At 34.6% G+C, this 21,693-nt stretch overlaps 1 protein-coding gene across 1 annotated transcript; it reads left to right on the top strand.

The window, feature by feature from the left end:
- The first annotated feature begins 5,204 nt into the window (after positions 1-5,204).
- Positions 5,205-12,258, top strand: LOC145604567 (protein trichome birefringence-like 41). The gene is made up of 5 exons (XM_081660456.1): positions 5,205-5,735; positions 10,568-10,739; positions 10,891-11,066; positions 11,227-11,385; positions 11,700-12,258. The coding sequence occupies exons 1-5, from the start codon at positions 5,404-5,406 to the stop codon at positions 11,983-11,985; spliced, it is 1,125 nt and encodes a 374-aa protein (XP_081516582.1). The 5' UTR covers positions 5,205-5,403; the 3' UTR covers positions 11,986-12,258.
- Positions 12,259-21,693: the final 9,435 nt, after the last annotated feature.

Raw genomic sequence — 21,693 nt, 5'->3', positions numbered from 1 at the left:
TAATTAGCATTGATAAATTGACTTTAGTTGACTTTTAAGAGTTTTGATAGAATAAAAGAAGTGTTTTTAAGAAAAATATGATTTTGCCCTCTCGTACGGCTAAATTTTATCAATTAAGAAAATGCGTGAAAATTTATTTTCAGCGTCAAGCGACAGGACCAGCGTCTGGCGACAGACCTGGAGCATGGAGACAGACCTGGCGTTTGGCGCTGCACTCCAGCGTCTCTGGCGACACGCGCGTGTTTGGCGCTGCGGTCGTGTTTTATTCTTTTCGAAATTCTAATTCGTTTTTTATCATATCCGGCTGATTTTCTCCATAAATAGCCTCCTAAAACCTCTGTTTTCAATCGTTAAAACTTCTATCATTAACTTTTTCATCAATTTTTTAATTCTCTTTTCTCACCAACTTTCATCAAGAAGTTCTTGATTACTCTCTCTCTCTCTCTCTTTTCTATACTAGCCTTTTTGCATACAAAATTCCGCATTCACAAGATCTAGACACACCTAGCCAAGTTCGAAGTTGCCTTCGCCCTAGACGTGAAAGGTTTTAATTTTTGAGGGTTTGGTCCCAAATCTCTCTTTCAATTATTTAATTTAATTCTTTAATTTTATTATTGTCCTTGAAGTTACTAATGTGTGTATTTTGCTATTAGAAAGAGATACGAGGCATCCAAGTAAGTGCTTTAATTGATTTATTGATATTATGATTTAGAAATCATGTTTAGATTGTTATTTTGATTCCTAATGTCATGTTAGGATGTTTTGATCTTCCTAGTACCATGTTTACGGTAATAACTTTAATTTCTAATATCAAATATGACAATTGTGATTTCTATGATGCCTTTTATTGTCTTTCCTAATATCATGTTAGGGTTAAGCTTTGGTTTTTATTGCTTAGTGACATGCTAGGGTTTATTATTAATCTTGTTAGTATCATGCCTAGGATCTTACTATTATTATGCTTTAACATGATAATTATTATTATGATTATGATTATTTTAATTATGATTATTATTATGTTGCTTGATATATATTTATTGTTATTGCTAGATCACGCCTTTTATGTATGTTTAAAGGAAATTTGTACTTGTAATCGCGCTTAATAAGATGATTAATAATCTTGTTTAGGGTAATATGATTATAATTCAAGTGATCGCCAATAATAGATTTATTTGTGCATTTATATTCAACCAACAAAGATAAACAGGTTTAGGGTAAACCTATTGATTGCATGTTAGTCAGAAAGCGCACATGAATACGATCAGAATAAAGTAGAGGCATATTATTAGGGCAGGTTCAATCTCTTTTAGGTTGGATTTGTACCCTCATCCCCGAACTACCAGTCATGGTTCCAGACCTATTGGAGTTAACGATCTCCTGGATCGTTAAGGGGTGTAACCTTCATCTCGTGAACGGTTTACAAGTTCCTAAAACTTGTTGTCGACTCTTTTGCTCTATCTTCTTTCCCTTTGGATGCCACCGTACTTAAGTGTATGATCACAGTGGGGTTCACATTTGGGGTAATGCTTGATATATTCACTACAACTTCCTTTTTAGTATTAAATTGAAAATTTACCAATAATTTACGAGTGAAGCTATGTAATAAATGTTTATTTATTGTCTATTGTTTCCATTTTGATTAAGCTTCTTATATGCAACATGTATCTTTTCCTTTTATATAATCTTTTTGGCTTATCTATGATCACCTTATTAAATTATTATATTTGTTAATTAACTAAGACAAATGTATTACACTCATGTTTAATAAGAAAATTTCAACAACTAGTTGTGATCCCTCAATAACATTGTTGTATATATGTTAAATACGGGTCTGGCCGTACCCGTCACAAGAGAGTGTAAGTCCACCACTTCACAAGACCAAGGAGGTTCCACCTCAAAACCATATGGCGATGAGGGGAGTAGCCCCTTAGCTTTATAATGTGGTGGTAACTCTTGAATTCTTTCAATGTGGGATTCCATTACCACTACACTCCCCTTCTTAGTGAATTAATGTGGGACAAGAGAATGCTCACATGTGGGTTGTTCTTGGGCTCAACACTTCCCATCACATGTGAACTGTCCATAATTTTTGGCCCAATATAGTTTAGCCATTAAGGCCCCAACTGTGAGATTGTGGGTCTGGCTCTAATACCATGTTAAATACAGGTCCGGGCTGCACCGGTCACAGGAGAGTGTAAGTCCACCACTTCACAAGACTAAGGAGGTTCCACCTCAAAACCATATGGCAATGAGGGGAGTAGCCCCTTAGCCTTATATTGTGATGGTAACTCTTGAATTCTTTTAATGTGGGATTCCATTACCACTACACTCCCCCTTTTTAGTGAATTAGTGTGGGGCAAGAGAATGCTCACATGTGGGTTGTTATTGGGCTCAACATTGTATAATTAAAATAAACACTTAAATGTTAGTGGACCATCTCAACCTTAAGCTAATGATTGAGACCCAAGAATATGTTTTTATACTCTATCACGTCCCCTTACACGAGAGCATTTTGGGCTTTAAAGCGTGGATGCAGCATGGGTCTTCCTTATACCATGCGCTTAATATTTCACTTGAAAGTGAGGGGTGGACGGATGAGATTCGACCCTATGACCTTTGTGTCATGCTGGCTCCGATACCATGCTAGTGGACAATCTCAACCAAAAAGTTAAGCTAATGGTTGAGGCCCATGAATAAGTTTTAATACTCTATCATTAAATACTTCCTCCATTTTTATGGAATTTGTTATGTACACCCGGGTGTACGTACACCCAAGTGACCCAACTAACCTAAGTTTAGTTTATGTTCTTCATTTAATGATCAAATGAAAAACAATCATCAAAATGAGAACAAATACTTATGGGTATACGGTACACCCGAGTGTATGTAACAACCTCTCCATTTTTTGGATTCATCACTTTCAAAATTGCGGACTCTTAAACAAATTTTGGAGATGACAGAGATGGAAAGAAATAAATAAGTGGAGAGATAGAGATTTTATTAACTATAACAGAAAGTGATTCATTAAATTTGAGGTTTCCATTTTCAGAAAGTGATGGACTAAAAAAGGGGGGGGGGGGGGGGGGGGAGGAAGTACAATATTAGTTTTATGTGTTTTTAATGTTTTATATATGCTAACGTGTGTGTATATATATATACTTTCATATTCTTACTAGATTAGCTCCCGTGTGATACACGGATATAATAAAAAAAAAAAAAAAAAAAGAGCTATAGAAAACAATATTTAAACACTAATGTTTCATTGGGTAATTAAGTAAATGGTTGCCAAAAGGTTTATTAAAAAAATTGTGAAGAGTTTAATGTACAGTATTATATTTCATGGTCTCATGTTAAGTGGGAAGGGAATTTTGTAGCGCACAGCTCGTATTATTCCATATGGTGTAAACAACTTTGGGCTAACTGTTGTCCAAGTGGCATAACTCCTTATGTACTTATGGACAATTTGTCATCTCATGAGTGATATTTAATTCCCCTGCTTTTTCTCAAAAAAAAAAGGGTATTTTGTAGTTAATATTTAGTTTTTCCATAAAAAAAATGTGAAAGAGAATAAAAGTTTAGGCGGGAAAAATTAAAGGAGAAGCTGACATGTGTACAATGTGGATAAATTAATGATGCAGCGGTTTCTACTTTAGTATTAGGGCCTGTTCATATTTACTTAATTTCAGTTCAGTTCAGCTCCAATCAGTTCAGTTCAGTTCAGTTCCAATCAGTTCAGTTCAGTTCCAATCAGTTCAGTTCAGCTCTTAATTTCCCTGTCACATAAAATATTCATTTCAGCTCAATTCAGTTCAGTTCAGTTCAGTTCAGTTCCAATCAGTTCAGTTCAGTTCAGTTCAGCTCCAATCAGTTCAGTTCAGTTCAGTTCAGCTCAGTTCAGTAAATATGAACAGGCCCTTAGTTGTAGATAGATAGATGTGTTCCTTTTATTGTTAATTTCAAAAATAATTGTTGTTATTGAATTGCAATATTGTGTCATGTTAAATCAAAGTAGAGTGATTAATGTGTAAATTGAATTGTGGACAAATTTGTCAAAAAAAAACTATTAAATGCTCCATTTTGTGAAAAAATACCTTTTAAAAGTTTTATCGTAAAAAAAACCCAAAGTTTCCTCGCTTAATTTGTGGAATTCGTTGTTGATTTTCTCCTTTTTTGCTTTAGGTTTTGATAAGCTTAAGGTGGGCTGTTAGGTTTAGGGTTTTGGAAGGGGGTTAGCCGGAGGTGGAGGGCTTAAGGCGCGCGACTAAGTTGGGGGAAGGGGCTGCCGCCAGGGGTGGGGGAAAGGAAGGAGGGTGGCTGGTGGTAAGAGTGGTGTGTTTTATTATTATTATTATTATTATTATTATTGTTATTATTTATAAATTAATTTTATTATTAAATAGTTAAGTGAGGGTTAGGGAGTAATTAGAAGAGATTAGAGGTTAGTTAAGTTAATTAGTGTTAGATACTAGGTTTCTTTGAACAAAAAAATTTTAACTTAGCTTTTTTTTTTTTTTTTTTTTTGTGCCGATAAAGCTTTTAAAATGTTTTTTTTTCCACAAAATGGTGTATCTAAAGGGGTTTTTTTTTTTTTTTTTTTTTTTTTTTGACAAATTTGCCTTGAATTGTGCATGCTCTTAGGACTTGTTCTCTTCAGCTTATTTTCAGTTCAATTCCAATAAGTTTAGTTCAGTTCAATTCATAGTTTTCTTCTCTCATAAAATATTCAATTTAGTTAAGTTAAGTTAAGTTCCAATAAGTCCAGTTCAATTCAGGCCAGTTCAAGTTAGTTTAGTCAATCATAATAGGCCATGTAATCTTTCTTTTAAAAAGGCTTTTATCATTTTTCATATCCGAGTCCAGATTTCTTCATTCAACCATTTCGAAGTACGTTCCATTCTTATAAATTGAGAGTAACTTTAAACCCGATACCCTTGATTTTAATGTAAATAACTAATGCGATAAGTTTTGATAGCATTACTTGTTGAATACTTATAACTAAAAGAAACTAATTGGAGTTGAACTGAACTGAAATGAAATTACGGTGAAAAGAATAGACACTTAGACTTACAATAACTTATACTAAAATAATGGTTAAATTTATCTTATATCGATTAAACGACAAGACTAAACATATGTTGGCCACAATGTAAAAAGGTCACAGACTCACAGTCCACACCAACACAAACAGAACACAAACACTGTCACACACACTTACCTTATTCAATTTCTACAATAAAAAAATAAACACACAATTTAAAAACCAAACTTCCGAACCTAAGCACACTATATATGCAAAATACACCCGCATCAAATTAAAGATAACAAACTCAAATATAATAGGAGCAAAAATAGAGAGGAAAAAAAAAACACTCTTTCTCTCTCTAGTTGTTGAGAGAGAAAGAAATGGGATTATGGGCGAAATGCATAATCTCTCTCCTCTTGATTGGTGGAATCATGATAGCAGAAGGAGGAAGTAGCAGCAGAAGAAATAGTAGTAAACACAATACTAGTAAAAGAAATACTATTATTAGTAACAATAATAATAATAGCAACAATATTAATAGAAATAGATGTGATTATTTCAAAGGAAGATGGGTTGCTGATTTCTCTTTTCCTCTTTACAATTTCTCTGCTTGCCCTTTTATTCAGAAGGAATTCAATTGCCTCAAAAATGGTAGAAGAGATCAACTTTATCTTCATTATGGTTGGAAGCCTCTTTCTTGCAATTTAGCCAGGTAATTTTTCTGATTTTTTTGATGCAAGTTCTTGCTTTTTATGTATTTCGTAGTAAAAATTGGTTTCGATGAAAAAAAAAATCAGGTGAACAGAACACGCGGGTAATGTAGATTTGGATATTATTCCAAAATTAATGTGAATATTGTTGGAAAGCCAAAGTTAGGTTGAACTTTGTTTCATTGTTGAAAGGTTCATTTTGAAATTCTTTCTTGATCTAGCTAATGAACAAGAAAGTATATTAAAGGAATTACTTTATTTATTGGAATATAAAGTTGGTGGGTGTAAGTGTAATTATCAACTTTATCAATCATATGAACTTATATCAATAATATCATACCACCATAAATCATTTTCTTTCAATTGGGTTTCTAAAATGGGAATACATTAACAATAAGTACACTATACTAAACTAAAGCTACTAATTTGAAGTGTTATTAAGTGATAAATATTGTATGGAGTAGAATAAAAAATTAGTTTAGTGGTCAGATAATATAAACTCGAAAAGACGATAATTGTGCAAAGTGACAAAGTAATTAACGTGCACTCTTAAGAACACGTATGCCAATAAGATTGGCAATTTGGCATTGGAGATTGTAATTTTTTTATTGGGGTTAATGAAGGCAAATCTATGTCGTGGTGTATTTAGGATTCAACATCTTATGATGAAGGGAAAATTACGCATCAAAGTTGAGGAATATTTGTTATTTTATTAATTTAATTTTAACAATTGATCACTTTTTTGGTAAATTAGCGTGCGGCGATTGGGTGAATATAGCACGGGCTTTTTGTCGGTCACATACTCACACCTATTGAAAAAGAAGTTAAACTTTACAGCTAAAATTATTTAATTTTTTATATTAGTACAAAGTGACATAGAATTTATTAAATGATGATTTATAGGCTAAGTTGATAATACGAGTATGTTTTAATAAAATTAATTAATTTTTAATATTAGTACCAAGTGACATAGAGTAGAATTTATTAAATGATGATTTATAGGCTAAGTTGACAATATGTTTTAATAAAATTATTTAATTTTTAATATTAGTACAAAGTGACATAGAATTTAGGTAAAGTTTTGGGTGAGATGGACTCACGTGAGTCCATTATCATGTTTTTGGTGTTGCGGGCCTCACGATCGGCTTTAGTTAGCCCGCGCCTTTTTATTGGACTTTTGTTATTGAGCCCGGTCTCACGTGAGTCAGGTCTCACACAAAACCTTTTGTAGAATTTATTAAATGATGAATTTTGGGCTAAGATGAAAAGTGATTTTAAATTGAAGAGAAATAAATAAAATTGAAGTGGGCACACCAATAGACAGTTAATACCAGCATTGTTGTGTTGTGTTGTATTGGTACCCCAATTGAGAAAAAGACTGGCAAATGACAATTTATTCATTCAGCCATTATGGCTTACAATTTACAACAAGCAAGACCCAACTACAATTGACCCCAATGAATTATTTTAACTATCAATATCGTTTTCTTCAAGTCTTTTTTTCGCCCCTAACTTTCAAACGAGTTCTAAACCATAATGGGTTATAAGTAGAGGTGCTAATGGGTCGTTGTGATTGGTTGCGGTTTGGATAGTATTGAGGTGATGAGTATGACTTGTTTGAGTCAATTTAGATTGAAGCCAATCGATTTAATCCTGTTTTGAAAGTGAAGTTGTAAGCGACAAATAAATCAAACCAAATACATAGTAGCTCAATTTGAATTTTCGTATAAATTAATTCCATCATAAAGGAGCTCCTTAACATTGAACATTTGATTACTGATTGAATTTTTTTTTTTTTTTTTTTTTTTTTTATTTTTTTTTGTTTGGGTTTTACCCTTGAATGAAGTGCTCCTGACAATATTCTTTTACAGTAAAAATGAAATAGAATAGAGGAGCAGCTAGGATTTTGACAAGTAGCAACAATTTATACGTGACCAATTAATCAATTAGATCACACAAACTCTGCAACCCACTCTTTATAATTACAGTAACTTTTTTAAAATTGATTTTAATCATTTTATGAACATGCATCCCAATCTTGTCATTTTTAAACTTTTTATTATAAAAATGAAATTTCTGAATTTAGTTTAAAGTGTTGTTTTTAAATGGGACTCATGAAGTACTAATATCACAATATATTCTTTGATTACAGAATAAAGTCAATTGTCTTCATTGTTCAAAGAGTATTGTAGACTGACATTAAGAATTACTCAGTTTGCTTCACATAAATAAGCTATTCAAATTAAATTTTAATGAGAATGACTGATAAGATAGAGGTGATCATGAGGCGGCTGAATGTTTATGTAATTATGTCCATACTCCATAGCCACCCAAAATCAGACCGGGTCAAGATCGGGTCCATCTTGGTCCCCTCTAAGATAAGTGTATTACATAGAAAAAAATAAGCTCAAAGACGAGAAGACCGATGCCAAAACATACAAGCTACTCAAATTGAGATAACAAAATACATAATACCTATCAAATAAATTATTTCACGAACATGTAAAGTGGTGTGTGCAATGCGTGTTATATATGTGTCGACGTGTGTTATGCATGCACGTTAAAAATTCATATAGATAGAGTTACTACATACTTAGACATTTAGACTCTTTAAGTAAGATTTGGCGGGTAAAACATTCCAAGCAGTAAGAATGGTGTGCAGTTAGTGATTACTCCTATACATTTTGAATATTTTTCCCTATCATTTAGCCATAGAATATGCCAAGCAGTTTTATCCATGCTTTGTTTGCCTTTATAATCCCTTCATCTAACATGTACTTTGTTGTATTAATTTCCTGTGCCTCCTAACGGCCTTACTCCCCTATAATTAAATTTGTACCTTTATTAATGTTAGTTGATAGTTACTCCCTCTATACTATTTACTCCGTATGTGTTATAAATAAATAAATTTTGGTCTTAGTTTATGATTCTTATTATAAACAAGAAAAAGTTGGATCTTGTTGTTGTCATTAGTCTTCCATCCAAAAATTAGTGGTTTAGCTTATTTTCTTGACTGGGTAATCTATCGGTATATTATTCATCTAAATATATATTCACTAGATGAAGCTCATGCGATACACGGTTTGTTTGAAATTTTTAAAATATTTTTTTTAACTTATATGCTAAAATTTGTTACATATTTAGATAAAGTTCTTTATATCAAAAGATAATAATTTATATTTAATTAGATTAAACTTAAAAATCCCATTCGCCAATTTTACTTACGTGTTATTTGAATTATTTAATTCTAAAATAATATATTAATCTCTTATTTGATTGGCTACGATTAAAACTTATAATCCTACGTGACGCTCTAAGAAAATTAAATCCTACGTGGTTCTTTAAAAACTCGGGAAAAAACTCCCCTTTATATATATATATCTATATTAGATTAGATTTTAGAAAAAGGAAATGTTTGGCTCATGTGGTAAATCTATTACAGTATTACCGTAGATCCTTAAGTTATGAGCTTTGCATTTTGCCAAGTGAGGGACTGATCGAGTGAGGGCGCTTGGGGTGGAATTTCCTTATTCGTACGATTAGAGCTCTCATTATTGTTAATACTACCTCCGTTACATATTATTTGCAATGATTGGACATTTTTCCTCTCTACTTTATGTCAAATCGTTGCAAATAATGTGTAACGGAGGTAGTATATAATGTGTGCGGAGAGTAGTGATATGTCATGGTGTGACACAACACGTAAAATAACAATCTTATCGGAAAAACACTCTTTATGAGTCAATTCAGCCTGAGTTATTAGATTACACTTTAAGCGTAAGGAGTTAATTAAAAAAAGTGACATGGGTGTTAGGAGCATAAAGATTAGACATTAGTAGAACATATGATATGCATAATGCACCGACAGATAAAAAGTTTAACAAGGTTAGAAAATTACATAAATCACACGTCGTAGATGTTAACTGGCACATTGGGTAATGGACCATATCATATGATATTATAGATTGGATAGGACAGAGATTCTTTTATGTAATTTAGTCCACCGACGCCCAACATAGATGTGAGCTACATTTTCACGGGCTATACGCTGGGAACCGTGTTTCTATGTCTTATTTCGTGTCTCCCATTTCATGGGCCTCTCTTTTTGTACTTTAATGTAACACATTATAATCTAATCTTTTATGTGTGTGCCTTACATTAGATCTATACATAATTGTGTTAGGTCAATAAAAAAACCCAAAAATCTTTGTGATCTTCTTCTTAATTAAGTAATAATGAGTCAATTTTATTTATTGATTTAAAATCTAGTCTCTTTTAATCTGGATTTTTCAGATCTTGATGGATGTATGGGGTAACCGAACTTAATTATTACAATTGCAAAAATTGTGCATAAGATTTATATGTCACTCGTATTATTAATTCTATTTCTATGTATGTCGATATGGCATTGCATCATTTGAGAAGGATGCCAATAGTCAAAAGCTCAAAATTAGGCATTCTACATGCCCATCCTAACCAAGCTTGCCTTAGTCTAGCGGGAGGAGCTTTTCCTATAGCTATGATTTAGTTTTAGGTCATGGAAACAGAAATTGTGTTAGCATCCTCCACCCTCAAGTGTTATAGTTTATATTCGCCTAGGCCGCATTTGATTATTGTAAGAAATCCGTAAATCTTAATAAGATTATATTATGAAAGAAACGTATCATTTTATTATCTAGTTTTAGTACTCCTATAAAATGACTAGCTAATGTTTGCGTTAAAATAAATATAATTTTTTTTTTTAAAAAAAAAAAAAAAAAAAAAAAAAAAAAAAAAACCTAATGCTTGGAATTTCAAGCTAATCAAGTTTGTGTAAAAATATTTGATGTTGCAGATTCAATGCTAGAGATTTCTTAGAAAAATTCAGAGGGAAGAGCATAATGTTTGTGGGAGATTCACTAAGTCTAAATCAATGGCAATCTCTTTCATGCCTATTAGTCTCGGGTGTACCTACAGCTAGATATACTCTCACACGACAAGACATGATTTCTACATTCACTTTTACGGTAAGTCTATTATTTCAATTTCATTATGTTTATAACACATTTACAACATATGATTTTATTTTAAAAAATTTCTTGCATTATAGGTGTAATATGCCACATAAAGATGTAATGTGGTTTAGACTATAGTCTATAATTTCTAATATTGATACAGGATTATGGAGTTAGAGTGATGATAGACCGAAGTGTGTATTTGGTAGATGTTGTAAGGAGAAGATTTGGAAGAGTTCTAGATTTGGATTCCATCACTGGAGGTAGATTATGGAGAGGCATGGACATGCTCATCTTCAACACTTGGCATTGGTGGGGTCGTCGTGGACCCACACAACCGTTAGTCCCTCCACTCGATCCTAACTTTTTACGTTATGTTTTAAGTTCTAACGATTTTTCCAAGGCAATATTCACTGCTAAATAGATAAATCAAGGTCACGAGTTTTACGACATTTTTTAGTATGGACTTTCTTATGTGTGAAATGTTTGGGTTGTGTAGATGGGACTTTATCCGAATCGGAAACGTAACGCTTAAAGACATGAATCGCATGGTTGCCTTTGAAAGAGCACTTGGTACATGGGGTCATTGGTTAGATACCAACATCAACCCTTCAAAAACTAAAGTCTTCTTTCAAGGAATTTCTCCCTCTCATTACAAGTAAGCATTTATATCAACCCTCTCTAAATTAATACTATATAGTTTATGTACATTTAATTAAAACCTAGCACTAGTGAAATCAACAAAAACAATTCATAATATGTTAATCAACTTTTAACCCATAAAAGCAAACTTATATTTATAACAATATTTAGGTAAAGAAAACAATGTTCTGTACGTATTTTCTCGTGTATAAGCTTAAATGATTGTCAATTGAAATATACTACGTACTTGGTATATTCATTTCATAGTTTTCCTAATTAAGCATTTCTAACTGACCATGAATGTTGGAATATGAACTTTGTAAAAACCAGTGGGAGTGACTGGAATGAGCCAGGGGCTATAAACTGTTTAAGACAAACACAACCAGTGATAGGGTACAACTACCCCGGACCGATGCCTGAGGCCGTGACAGTTGTGAAGCGAGCCTTAAGCAAGATCAAGACGCCGGTGACATTGCTTGATGTTACACAACTATCATTGTTAAGAAAAGATGCACACCCTTCTATTTATGGGCTCTTTTCAATGGATTGCAGTCATTGGTGTTTGCCTGGAGTTCCTGATGTTTGGAACCAAATTCTTTACAATTACATTCTTTAACAAAAACCCCATTTATACCCAACACATTATTCTTGTTATTAGGTGAGGTGATTATCGGCCATTTGATCTATACCACTATCTTAGACTATATTTACACTCAATTATTACATTTGTAATTTGCATTTTTTGGTTTTCATATCCAGAATATATATACTTTGTACTTTTGTAGACATTGTAGTAGTTAAAATCATTTTGATTGAGATATATTCTAGACAGTTCTATTTTCTGGATATCCAAGCAATAAATTGTAGCTCATTTTCTCTTTGCTTCTCATTTGTTATTTTAATTTTACACTATTTTTGTATTGCACATTTGTTTGACTAATTAACTAGTATTTGGTATTGAGAGTGGAGTATAGTTCAAGTGGTTAGAGCTTCACTCCCGGTTTTAAAAGATCTTGGAATCCACTCTCATCTCCCGTCCTTGTGGCTCTCTAAACACCAAAAAAAAAAAAAAAACAAACTAGCATTTGATATTGGGTAATAATAGTTTAAGTCATTACATGGAATCAACAATTAAAAGTTTAATTCATTATCCATCTTCTCTTACTTAATTATTAGTTCTATAGCGTTGAATACTTGTGTGTAAAATTTTACTATTTTTAAAAATTTTATACAAAGTATTAGGCTATTAGTTACTATCATAAGATAGTTTGACATTCTATGAAGCAATTCAAAAAAGTGAATAACATTAAAAAAAAACAAAAAAAAAAAAGAATAAAAATTCTAGTATGGTCACTCTCACTATGACCATGTGATAAATTAGAGAGGAAAATAGAATCGAATAGCTCATCCTTCTAATTAATGTCAATATGAATATATATTGTTTGTAATCATTTCCTCTAGAATCAAAAGAAATCCTAGAATAATAGGATATTAACTAAATAGCTCAAGATGATATTTAATTTGCTAAATATATCCTCACATAAATAGAAGATACGATAATATCAATCATGATATATAATATTTCATTACCATGACTATACATAATTATTATTGGCTGATTTATGTTTTTTCTTAAAATCTTGGTCAAACCTTATTTTTAGTATTTTCCAATTTTATTTCTTTTTCATTTTTCCAAAAATAATTTTTGATTTTCCGAAAATTCTTTTTTAATTTGCAAAATTATTTAATTTAAGTCAATTATTAATTAAATCAAAAATGTAAAATTAAGTAAATAAAAAAAATTGTTCTTCAATGTTCTTCACCGTTCTTCAAAGTTCCTCAAGGTTCTTCATCTATGGATGAAATAAGCCACCATTATGGTAATCTTTGTCCTGTAAATACACTTGCACATCAATGAAAATTGAAAATATGCATCGATCTACATATTATATGTGAAGTTTGAATTCATTCGAAATTTGGATTCATGTGTGAATCTGGGATTGTTTGTAATCCTAAAATAATATATGTTAATTGGATAATTGCAAACAAAGAATGCAAAATCGGTCATTATGTGTATGCAAAAATAATAAAAAAAAAATTAACAATTTTTCGAAATCTGGGTTTGTGAGGCAAATTGGAGAAGACAACGATTTTTGTTTTGGAATACTTGTTTGATCCGATAAAAAGAAGATATAGTTTTCAATTATGTTTGCATATAAGGCATTAACCAAAATTCTAATAGGACATTACCTATAAAATACAGTATTATTGTTTATTTTGTCTACGACCATACGTTATTTTGGACATTGCTAATTATTAGTCATATTGCGCATGCATTGATATCATAATATTTTTCTTAATTGATAGCGGATAGGATCGTGGTCCTTAATCCTCATTCACTAGCTAAGTCACAATGTATATATACCAAGTTTGATATGAATGTTCACTTATATATTTGCTATTGTGGTTTGATTTCTGTATGCATATTCCTCAAAATTAAATTAAGGGCATGTTCTCATTTACTAAACTGAGCTGAATTAAACTAAACTGAACTGAATATTTTATGAGAGAAGGAAATTAGGAACTGAACTGAATTAAACTGATTTGAATTGATTGGAGCTGAACTGAACTGAATTGGACTGAAAATAAGCTGAAGATAACAAGCCCTAACTCTCAATCAAACCACCTTTAGAGATATTCTAATGGCAACCTAATTGTCAAATTAGATGATTATTCTTATCTATCGTGTGACCCAATGGTTGGATTACTTGGATACTTGTTTGTTATTAATGAAAATAATGAACCGTCTTTGTTTATTATTATACCTTTACAATAATTAAGGAGATTATATTGAGACCAATTCTAAATATATAAGTAATGTCATATCCTAATTAATATCGGACGAAACCTATATAATAACCAAATGAAAAAAAATGTGGAGATAGATCAATTACACGGCAAACTCTTTTATTTATTTATTTTTTTTTTGTTTTTTTTTTTGAAAGAATACAATGGAAAATTGTTAAATATAGTAAATATATTTTTGTATTTATAAAATAGGGAAAGCTAATATTTTAATCCTTATATCTAGGCTTAATTTATGTTACTATTGCTAGTTGTATGAGGACATATCATGCTTCTGTTTTATATATACACGTAATCTAGCTATATTAATGAGAATCAAAAATATTCTTTTTCCTCAAGATAATGTTAAATGTGATTTCATTGTATCTAGTATTTTACCCAATGGTTAGGTATTACGACTCTACGACTATCGTTTTTTAATTAGTATAGTCTTATTTTTAATTTAAATTTATAAAAAATAACTGATAAAAACACTATATATTGTATATAATTGATTTATTTCCTAAACAATACGTTAGATATCATAATAGAATATTTGAAAAGATTTGGACGATAATTTATATGGGATAACTTATGTATCATTTAGTAACAATATTTCCTAAAAATAAGCAATCAACAGCCATCATATAGGCAATATTCTTCAAATAGATCTTAAATCAAACACCTTCCATTGTTAATCTAAATTTCAATTTTGATTATTGGTTGTTTTAAATATAAGATTTTTTTACCTTGTAGAAAGCTGGATTGAATTTCAAATTACACAAACCAAAAAACAAAAAATTATTGTCCAAACCTATATAATGAGCAAATCGTTCAGAGGAAGAAGACGCAATTTTAAGGTACAAAGATATATAATGAGCAAATCGGTCAAAGGAAGAAGATACATTTTTTTTTTAAAAAAATTCTTCTCATAGACCTTGTTTGATCCGTAGAACACAAGTGTAAATTTTTTGATCTGTTTATAGCTCAGGAATTAGCTTATGTGTACTTTTGTTATTACCTAAATAATAAAGTTTAATGTGTTTGACGAATGACCATATGTTATTTGAGTATTGTAAAAATTCCAACTTTATGATTTTTTCGACGTGGAGGCCAGGAAACCAACATTTTGATTTTATTTTACGATAAGCATGTCAAGAAAAATTTTGAACGAATCTGATCTTATTTTAGAAAAAAAAGACTTAAAATATTTCCTTAAAAAACATAGATTTAAAATCATAAACACTAATTAAATTATGGTATTTTTCCAAATTTTATCATTTTTTGAGGGAAAGTATGTGAGTTATTATCCTAAGCTTTTATTAATATTACCAAATTGCATGAAAAAGTAAACAAAATCTCAGGTTAAACTAAAATTTGAGGGAAAGTAAATCAGTTATTATCCAAAGACTCTATTAATATTCAATTTACCAAATTTATCCTCTTTTTAAATTTATTTTACACGATTATTGATCAAACATACCATGTTTATCTATACTTATATATTAAAAGGCATTACTAAGAACGTCTATATGCCACGTAGACCACGTCACGTCACTTATTCAATCTCTCATTATGCCACATCATCACAACTCAATCAACTTGAATCTTCATGCCACATCATCCTATATTGCTTCATATAAAAAGATGATGATAAGGGGAATCGAACACCCAACCTCTTATAGAAAGGATGGTTATCTAACCATCTAAGCCAATCATCCACTATGTTATAACATGAAAATAGATGTATTAATTGATTATTACAAGATCTAATTAAAAAAATATATAAATATCAAATACATATAATCACAAAGAATAGTTAAAGTAGCAACCCAGTGCAACACCCGGGCTACACACTAGTTGCATTATTAAAGATAAACATTACCATAATGCTAGGCGTGATAAAAACATCAATAATTTACAAAATCATAGGATATGTTGACAAAATCAATATAAAAAATCAAATAACAAAATTAAGTATATAATAAATTCGGATATAACCAATAATATAATAGATTATTACCTACAATTTTTATTGATTACATTCATCTGAATTTAAAGTAACAAAGAATTGATCTAAGTAAGTTTAATAGAGATTGTGTTCAATTCAAAGTAGATCAATACGAAAAGTTAAACCACAAAAGTATATTCTACTATATCTGCATTTTGTTTTGGCCATGACTTGTTTTGGCCAGAAAAAAATTCAATGGTCGGAATCCGTTCAAAGGATCCTCTCCACAACCTAAGTGTGATAAAAGACCTTTTGTGCCACTTTTTTTTTTAATTTTATTTTTATTTTTTATTTTTATAAAAGGACCTTTACAAGACCTACTTAAGGACCTTTCTGAAAAATTTTCCATATATATATGTATGGTTTGACAATGAGCTTCCATTATTTACTTTTTCAAGCATATACTAATATAAGTAGTGAAAACCATTCATATTTTTGTATCTGGTACTCCCTCCGTCCCTAAATTACATTCCTCTTTCTCTCTATTATGTGAGGAATAAATGCTAGAAAGAGGAATGCAATTTAGGGACGAAGGGAGTAACTAAATTTGGATATAACCAATAATAATAACAGGATATTACCTAACTATATATTAAATTAATTACAAACATTTTAACTTAAAGTAATTGAGGTTCATTTTAATAACAAACAATTAGTGGGGCGCATAGTAGATAAAAATATACCGAGCTATAAATCTTATGCGTCATATACATCCAATCTAGCAAATAATATAAAAATCTAATGAAGTTTAATAGAGATTTTCATTTAATTTCAAATAAAATTAATATGAAAATCCTAGAACATATGTACAACAAATAAGTAATGGCCTGGGTTTTTGTGTTTAATCCTATTGACTTTAATTACTTTTAAGAAAATAAAGAAAAACAAATGCAACATAATCTAAAAGTTGAAATTTTGGCAATGTCCAAAATTATATATAGCTATTTGCAAAAACCGATAAACTCCAGTCTACAAAAAATGACCAAAGTATATATAGATGAATGCCTAAAACACAAACAATAGATTACAAAAATCACAATGTAGTACTCCCTCTGTCCCATAATTACAGACAAATACACTATTTTGGGTGTCTCAAAATGTTCCTCCTATTACTAAAAATAACACCTTATCATTACTTACTTTTTATCTTTTCCATACAAATTACACACATACCTAAAATTTCATTACTTACTTTTTCTCTTTTTCATACAAAATACACACATACCCAAAGAATCATTACTTACTTTTTAACTTTTCCATACAATATTCTCTACTTTTTATTATCCCCATACAACATTCTTCACTTTTTATCTTTTTCATACAATATTCCTCTACTTTTTCCATACTCCTTAAAAACCGTACTTATTTTGTATTAGGGAGAAAGAAAGAGACCTTGAAGAAGTCGATCCAGGGTCTGTTATTGACTGAGGAAAGAGAACCAGGGTTGTTTCGGGGTTTTTTGTGATTCCCTCGGATACTGGTCACGCTCTGCTGGCAATGAGACTCGGACACCTGCAAAATAACGAATATTCCGGTGTACGGAATATTCGCCTCCGACGCTCAAGTTAGTGAACGGAAACGTAAAAGGCTAGAGAGAGAAAGTAGAGAGAAGTTGGAGCTTTTTAATGCTCTATATTTATGTTATGTCGCAAAAATCCCCCTCCCATCATAAATGATTGGGGTATTTATAGGGGTGAGAACATGTACCCCTCTAGGGTTTATACCCTAGAATTTCGTGATATGATTGGCTGCGCAATCAGAAGTCGCCACGTGTCGTAAAGGGCGCCGTTTTACGGCTTTCAAGGTTTTCTCGGGATTTGGGCCTGAGGTCATCAGGGCCCTTTTCTCTTTCTGATTCTTGTATTGGGGCATTTAGAGATGGCTGACATGTGTCACTATGACCAGTGGACACGTGTCACATTCTTATAGGGCCACGTGTCACCTGTTTATTGGGCCACGTGTCACTATGAGATTGGGCCACGTACCTGGGGTATTTTTACCCTAAACATTTGCCCCTCAGAGGGGGTGGCTCGTACACTTACTGGCCGCCTCCTCTGATCTTGCACTCTGGACGTCCTGGTACTCTGGGAGGAGTTGATCTCCTAACTGACCAGAACGGCCACTTTAATGGGACTGGACGTTCTGGTACTCTGGGAGGAGTTGATCTCCTAACTGACCAGAACGGCCACTTTAATGGGACTGGACGTCCTGGTACTCTGGGAGGAGTTAATCTCCTAACTGACCAGAACGGCCACTTTAATGGGACTGGACGTTCTGGTACTCTGGGAGGAGTTGATCTCCTAACTGACCAGAACGGCCACTTTAATGGAACTGGACGTTCTGGTACTCTGGGAGGAGTTGATCTCCTAACTGACCAGAACGGCCACTTTAATGGAACTGGACGTTCTGGTACTCTGGGAGGAGCTTATCTCCTAACCACCCAGAACGGCCACTTTAATGGAACTGGACGTTCTGGTACTCTGGGAGGAGTTGATCTCCTAACTGACCAGAACGGCCACTTTAATGGGACTGGACGTTCTGGTACTCTGGGAGGAGTTGATCTCCTAACTGACCAGAACGGCCACTTATCTTCCTTGGGGTAATCTGGGCTTCCATGATTTCAGATGTACTTCCTGGCTTTCTAATCATGCTTTGTACGTCTGAGAACTGGGCGGACGCTTTTCCTCTTAGATTTTCTCAATTTTTGGAGACTAAGTGCTGAAGGTGTTAATTGTTCATCTGGTCTCTTTCACAAGTTAACAGAACCCTAACGTCGTCCTGGCCCTTTCTTCGAGTGATTTCTTAAGAAATTACCGTTTGAGTGTTTAGGCGGGAAAGATGGTTTTACCATTTTGCCCTCCTGAATTCACTCTATAAATATGGGAGGTGAATTCTCATTTTCACACTTTACCCAATTGTGAATTCTAGAGAGAAGTCAGAGCGTTCTAGTGAGAGAAAGTTATTTTTCCCTTAATCTTCAAGAGCGCCGCCGTGAGTTTGAGTTTTCCGGGCATTTTTGAGCTTTCCGGTCAATCTTCAAGAACTTCACCACCACCTTCAGAACTTTCAGAACGTACAGAGGTAGACCGTCTATATTTTCTCTTTTACTCGTTTTCTTTTTCTTTTACTTCAATTCTGGATCCATACTCGGCTTCGTCCGACTCTTCTCATGAGGCCGGCCGTTCGCCTGGGACTGAGGAATCTAGAGTGGACGGAGAAGAGTTGTCTCCTCCCTGGAGTGAGTCTATGTCTGATGCGTACATACTCACCCCCACTTATTTTTCTCTGTCCCAACAGGCAATGGCGAGAACCATGCGTACGCATGAGCTTAACGCGGCCAGGAACCCAGACGGAAGTCTGGTTCATCCTAGGGTCCCTTATGACCCTAGTGATCCAAGTACAATGGTGGAGACTGACTCCACCGCCCAAACAACGACCGCCTCCACTGGCTCTCATCACTTGGCCGTGGAGGTCACTTCTTCCTTCGAGGAACGCCTTAGAGCTGAAGGCGCCTCGTCCGCACCCGCTCCGGAACTTAGGTTCCCTCAATTTGCCAATTCAGTCATGGATGGGGCTGAACTGGTAGCCTGTATGGACAACCCTTCCAACCCGGGGGCGGACGCTTCTGGTTCGTCCGTCCCTTCTTCTCAACCTCGGCCTCAACTGGGTGGGGCGGACAGACCCTTAACAGGAATTTCAATCCGAGAACCGTCCGCTCTGCCTATTCGCAACGCCCCTCCTTCGGGAAATGGGGCGGACGCTGCCAAGGATAAAGGCAAGCGTCCAATGGTCGAGGAGGACGTTCCTTCTTCAATGGGCGTCCTAAGCTCAAGGGGCCGAAGCTCGGCCGAGGCAGCAGATTTGGACAGAGTGCTGTCTTCAGAGTTTGGGAGTGCCCCTTCTCACCAGGTGGAAGAGGAGGAAGTTGAAAAAGAGGCCGTGGGTGAGACGGCCGAGGGCGAGGAGGCGGCCGAAGAGACCGTCGCCAACATCGATAACTTTAGGGACCCGTACGCCTGTACGGTTGGGGAGACAGCCCTAAAGTTTTTAAAGAAGGATTTTGAGAAGTATAAGGAGTCCCTCCATTTGGGGGAGGGATTCGAGATTCAAGTCCCCAGGAAGGCCATTGCTGTGGCTATCTGGGATGAGGAGAAGCCGCGTAAACGAGCGTTTTGCGTTTACCGGGCCGCCTTTGATGTGGGGCTCCGCTTCCCTCTTCACCCATTCGTCCGGACTGTCCTGGACGAGTATGACATCGGCCTCTTCCAACTGACGCCAAACAGTTGGTTGAACATCTTTGGGTACTTAGTGACGTGCATCGCTAAGAAATTTACACCAGACTTTGCGGTCTTTTGTGAGATGCACTCACTCACTCGGCTGGAAAAGGAGGTGGATGGTTGGCTTATCTTGAGCGCAACCAGGGATTACATGGTCGTGGTCGACCGTGTCAGTAAGTGGAGGGACTGGAAGCACCGTTTCTACCGTATCAAAACTCAGGACGCGGAGTTCAACCTCCGCATGAACAGGTGCCGTCTAGAGCCTATTCAACTCGGACGCGGAGACCTCAAGCCTGACAAGCCGCCCATCCACCCAAGCCACGAACACCAGCTCGAGTACTTCAAAGTTAATCGAGTCAGGCGGGGCAACAAAACTGAACGGGTTCCTAGCCATTGGGTTCCACTTGCCAATTGGCTTAGGGACCCTATCTTCATGTCTGCGTACGGCCTATACCAGAACATGCCCCAAGGTGGGCACCTAGATATATAAACTTTTCTGTACGCACATAGAATTCTTCAGAGAAATATTCTAACACTTTTGCTTTCTGTTTTTGCAGCGGAGGCGTACGCCATGCTTGACTCGGCCCAAAAAGCGGAGGTTGAGATGTCCGAGGTGGACTTGGCCAGATACAAGGCTCGCTTCAAGATGTACGAGCAACTCAAAGAGGTAAACACTTAGCTTATTTTTTGAATTTCTCATTTCTTAATGCGTCCGTTCTGCTATATTGGAAGGAGCCTACTTCCTGAGTTTGCACGGACGCTCTATGTCCGTTCATGCATGCTGGCAGGGAGCCCCTTTCCCAAATCACACGGACGCCATCAAATTGTTCTAATTTGGTGTTTTTGCAGACCTCCTCTTCCACCCCGAAGGCCAGGCGGAAGCAGCCGGCCACGTCCACTCCAGATGCGAACACATCCAAGAGGAGAAAGACGGTTGCTTCCAAGACGTCTTCTCAAGCAGCGGCCATGGCAAAGTCGCAGACTGCTACAACGCAGTCTAAAGGAGAACAACCCCGGCTGACACAAAGCGGGGCCTCCAAGCCCACGGAACCTGTTGCTGGTCAGGTCCGTGAGGAGTCCGTCCCTTCGGACGGTGGGGATAGGTTAACCCCAGAACAAATGACCGGTCGCTGGATCGGGACGGTGCTGGTCAACCCGCCGTCCAGCGACGCTGAAGGGAGCCGTCCGGAGG

The sequence above is a fragment of the Chenopodium album genome, chromosome 22, assembly GCF_948465745.1.
Source record: "Chenopodium album chromosome 22, dcCheAlbu1.1, whole genome shotgun sequence".
Lineage (NCBI taxonomy): Eukaryota > Viridiplantae > Streptophyta > Magnoliopsida > Caryophyllales > Amaranthaceae > Chenopodium > Chenopodium album.
This window is presented reverse-complemented; position numbering and strand designations above follow the sequence as displayed.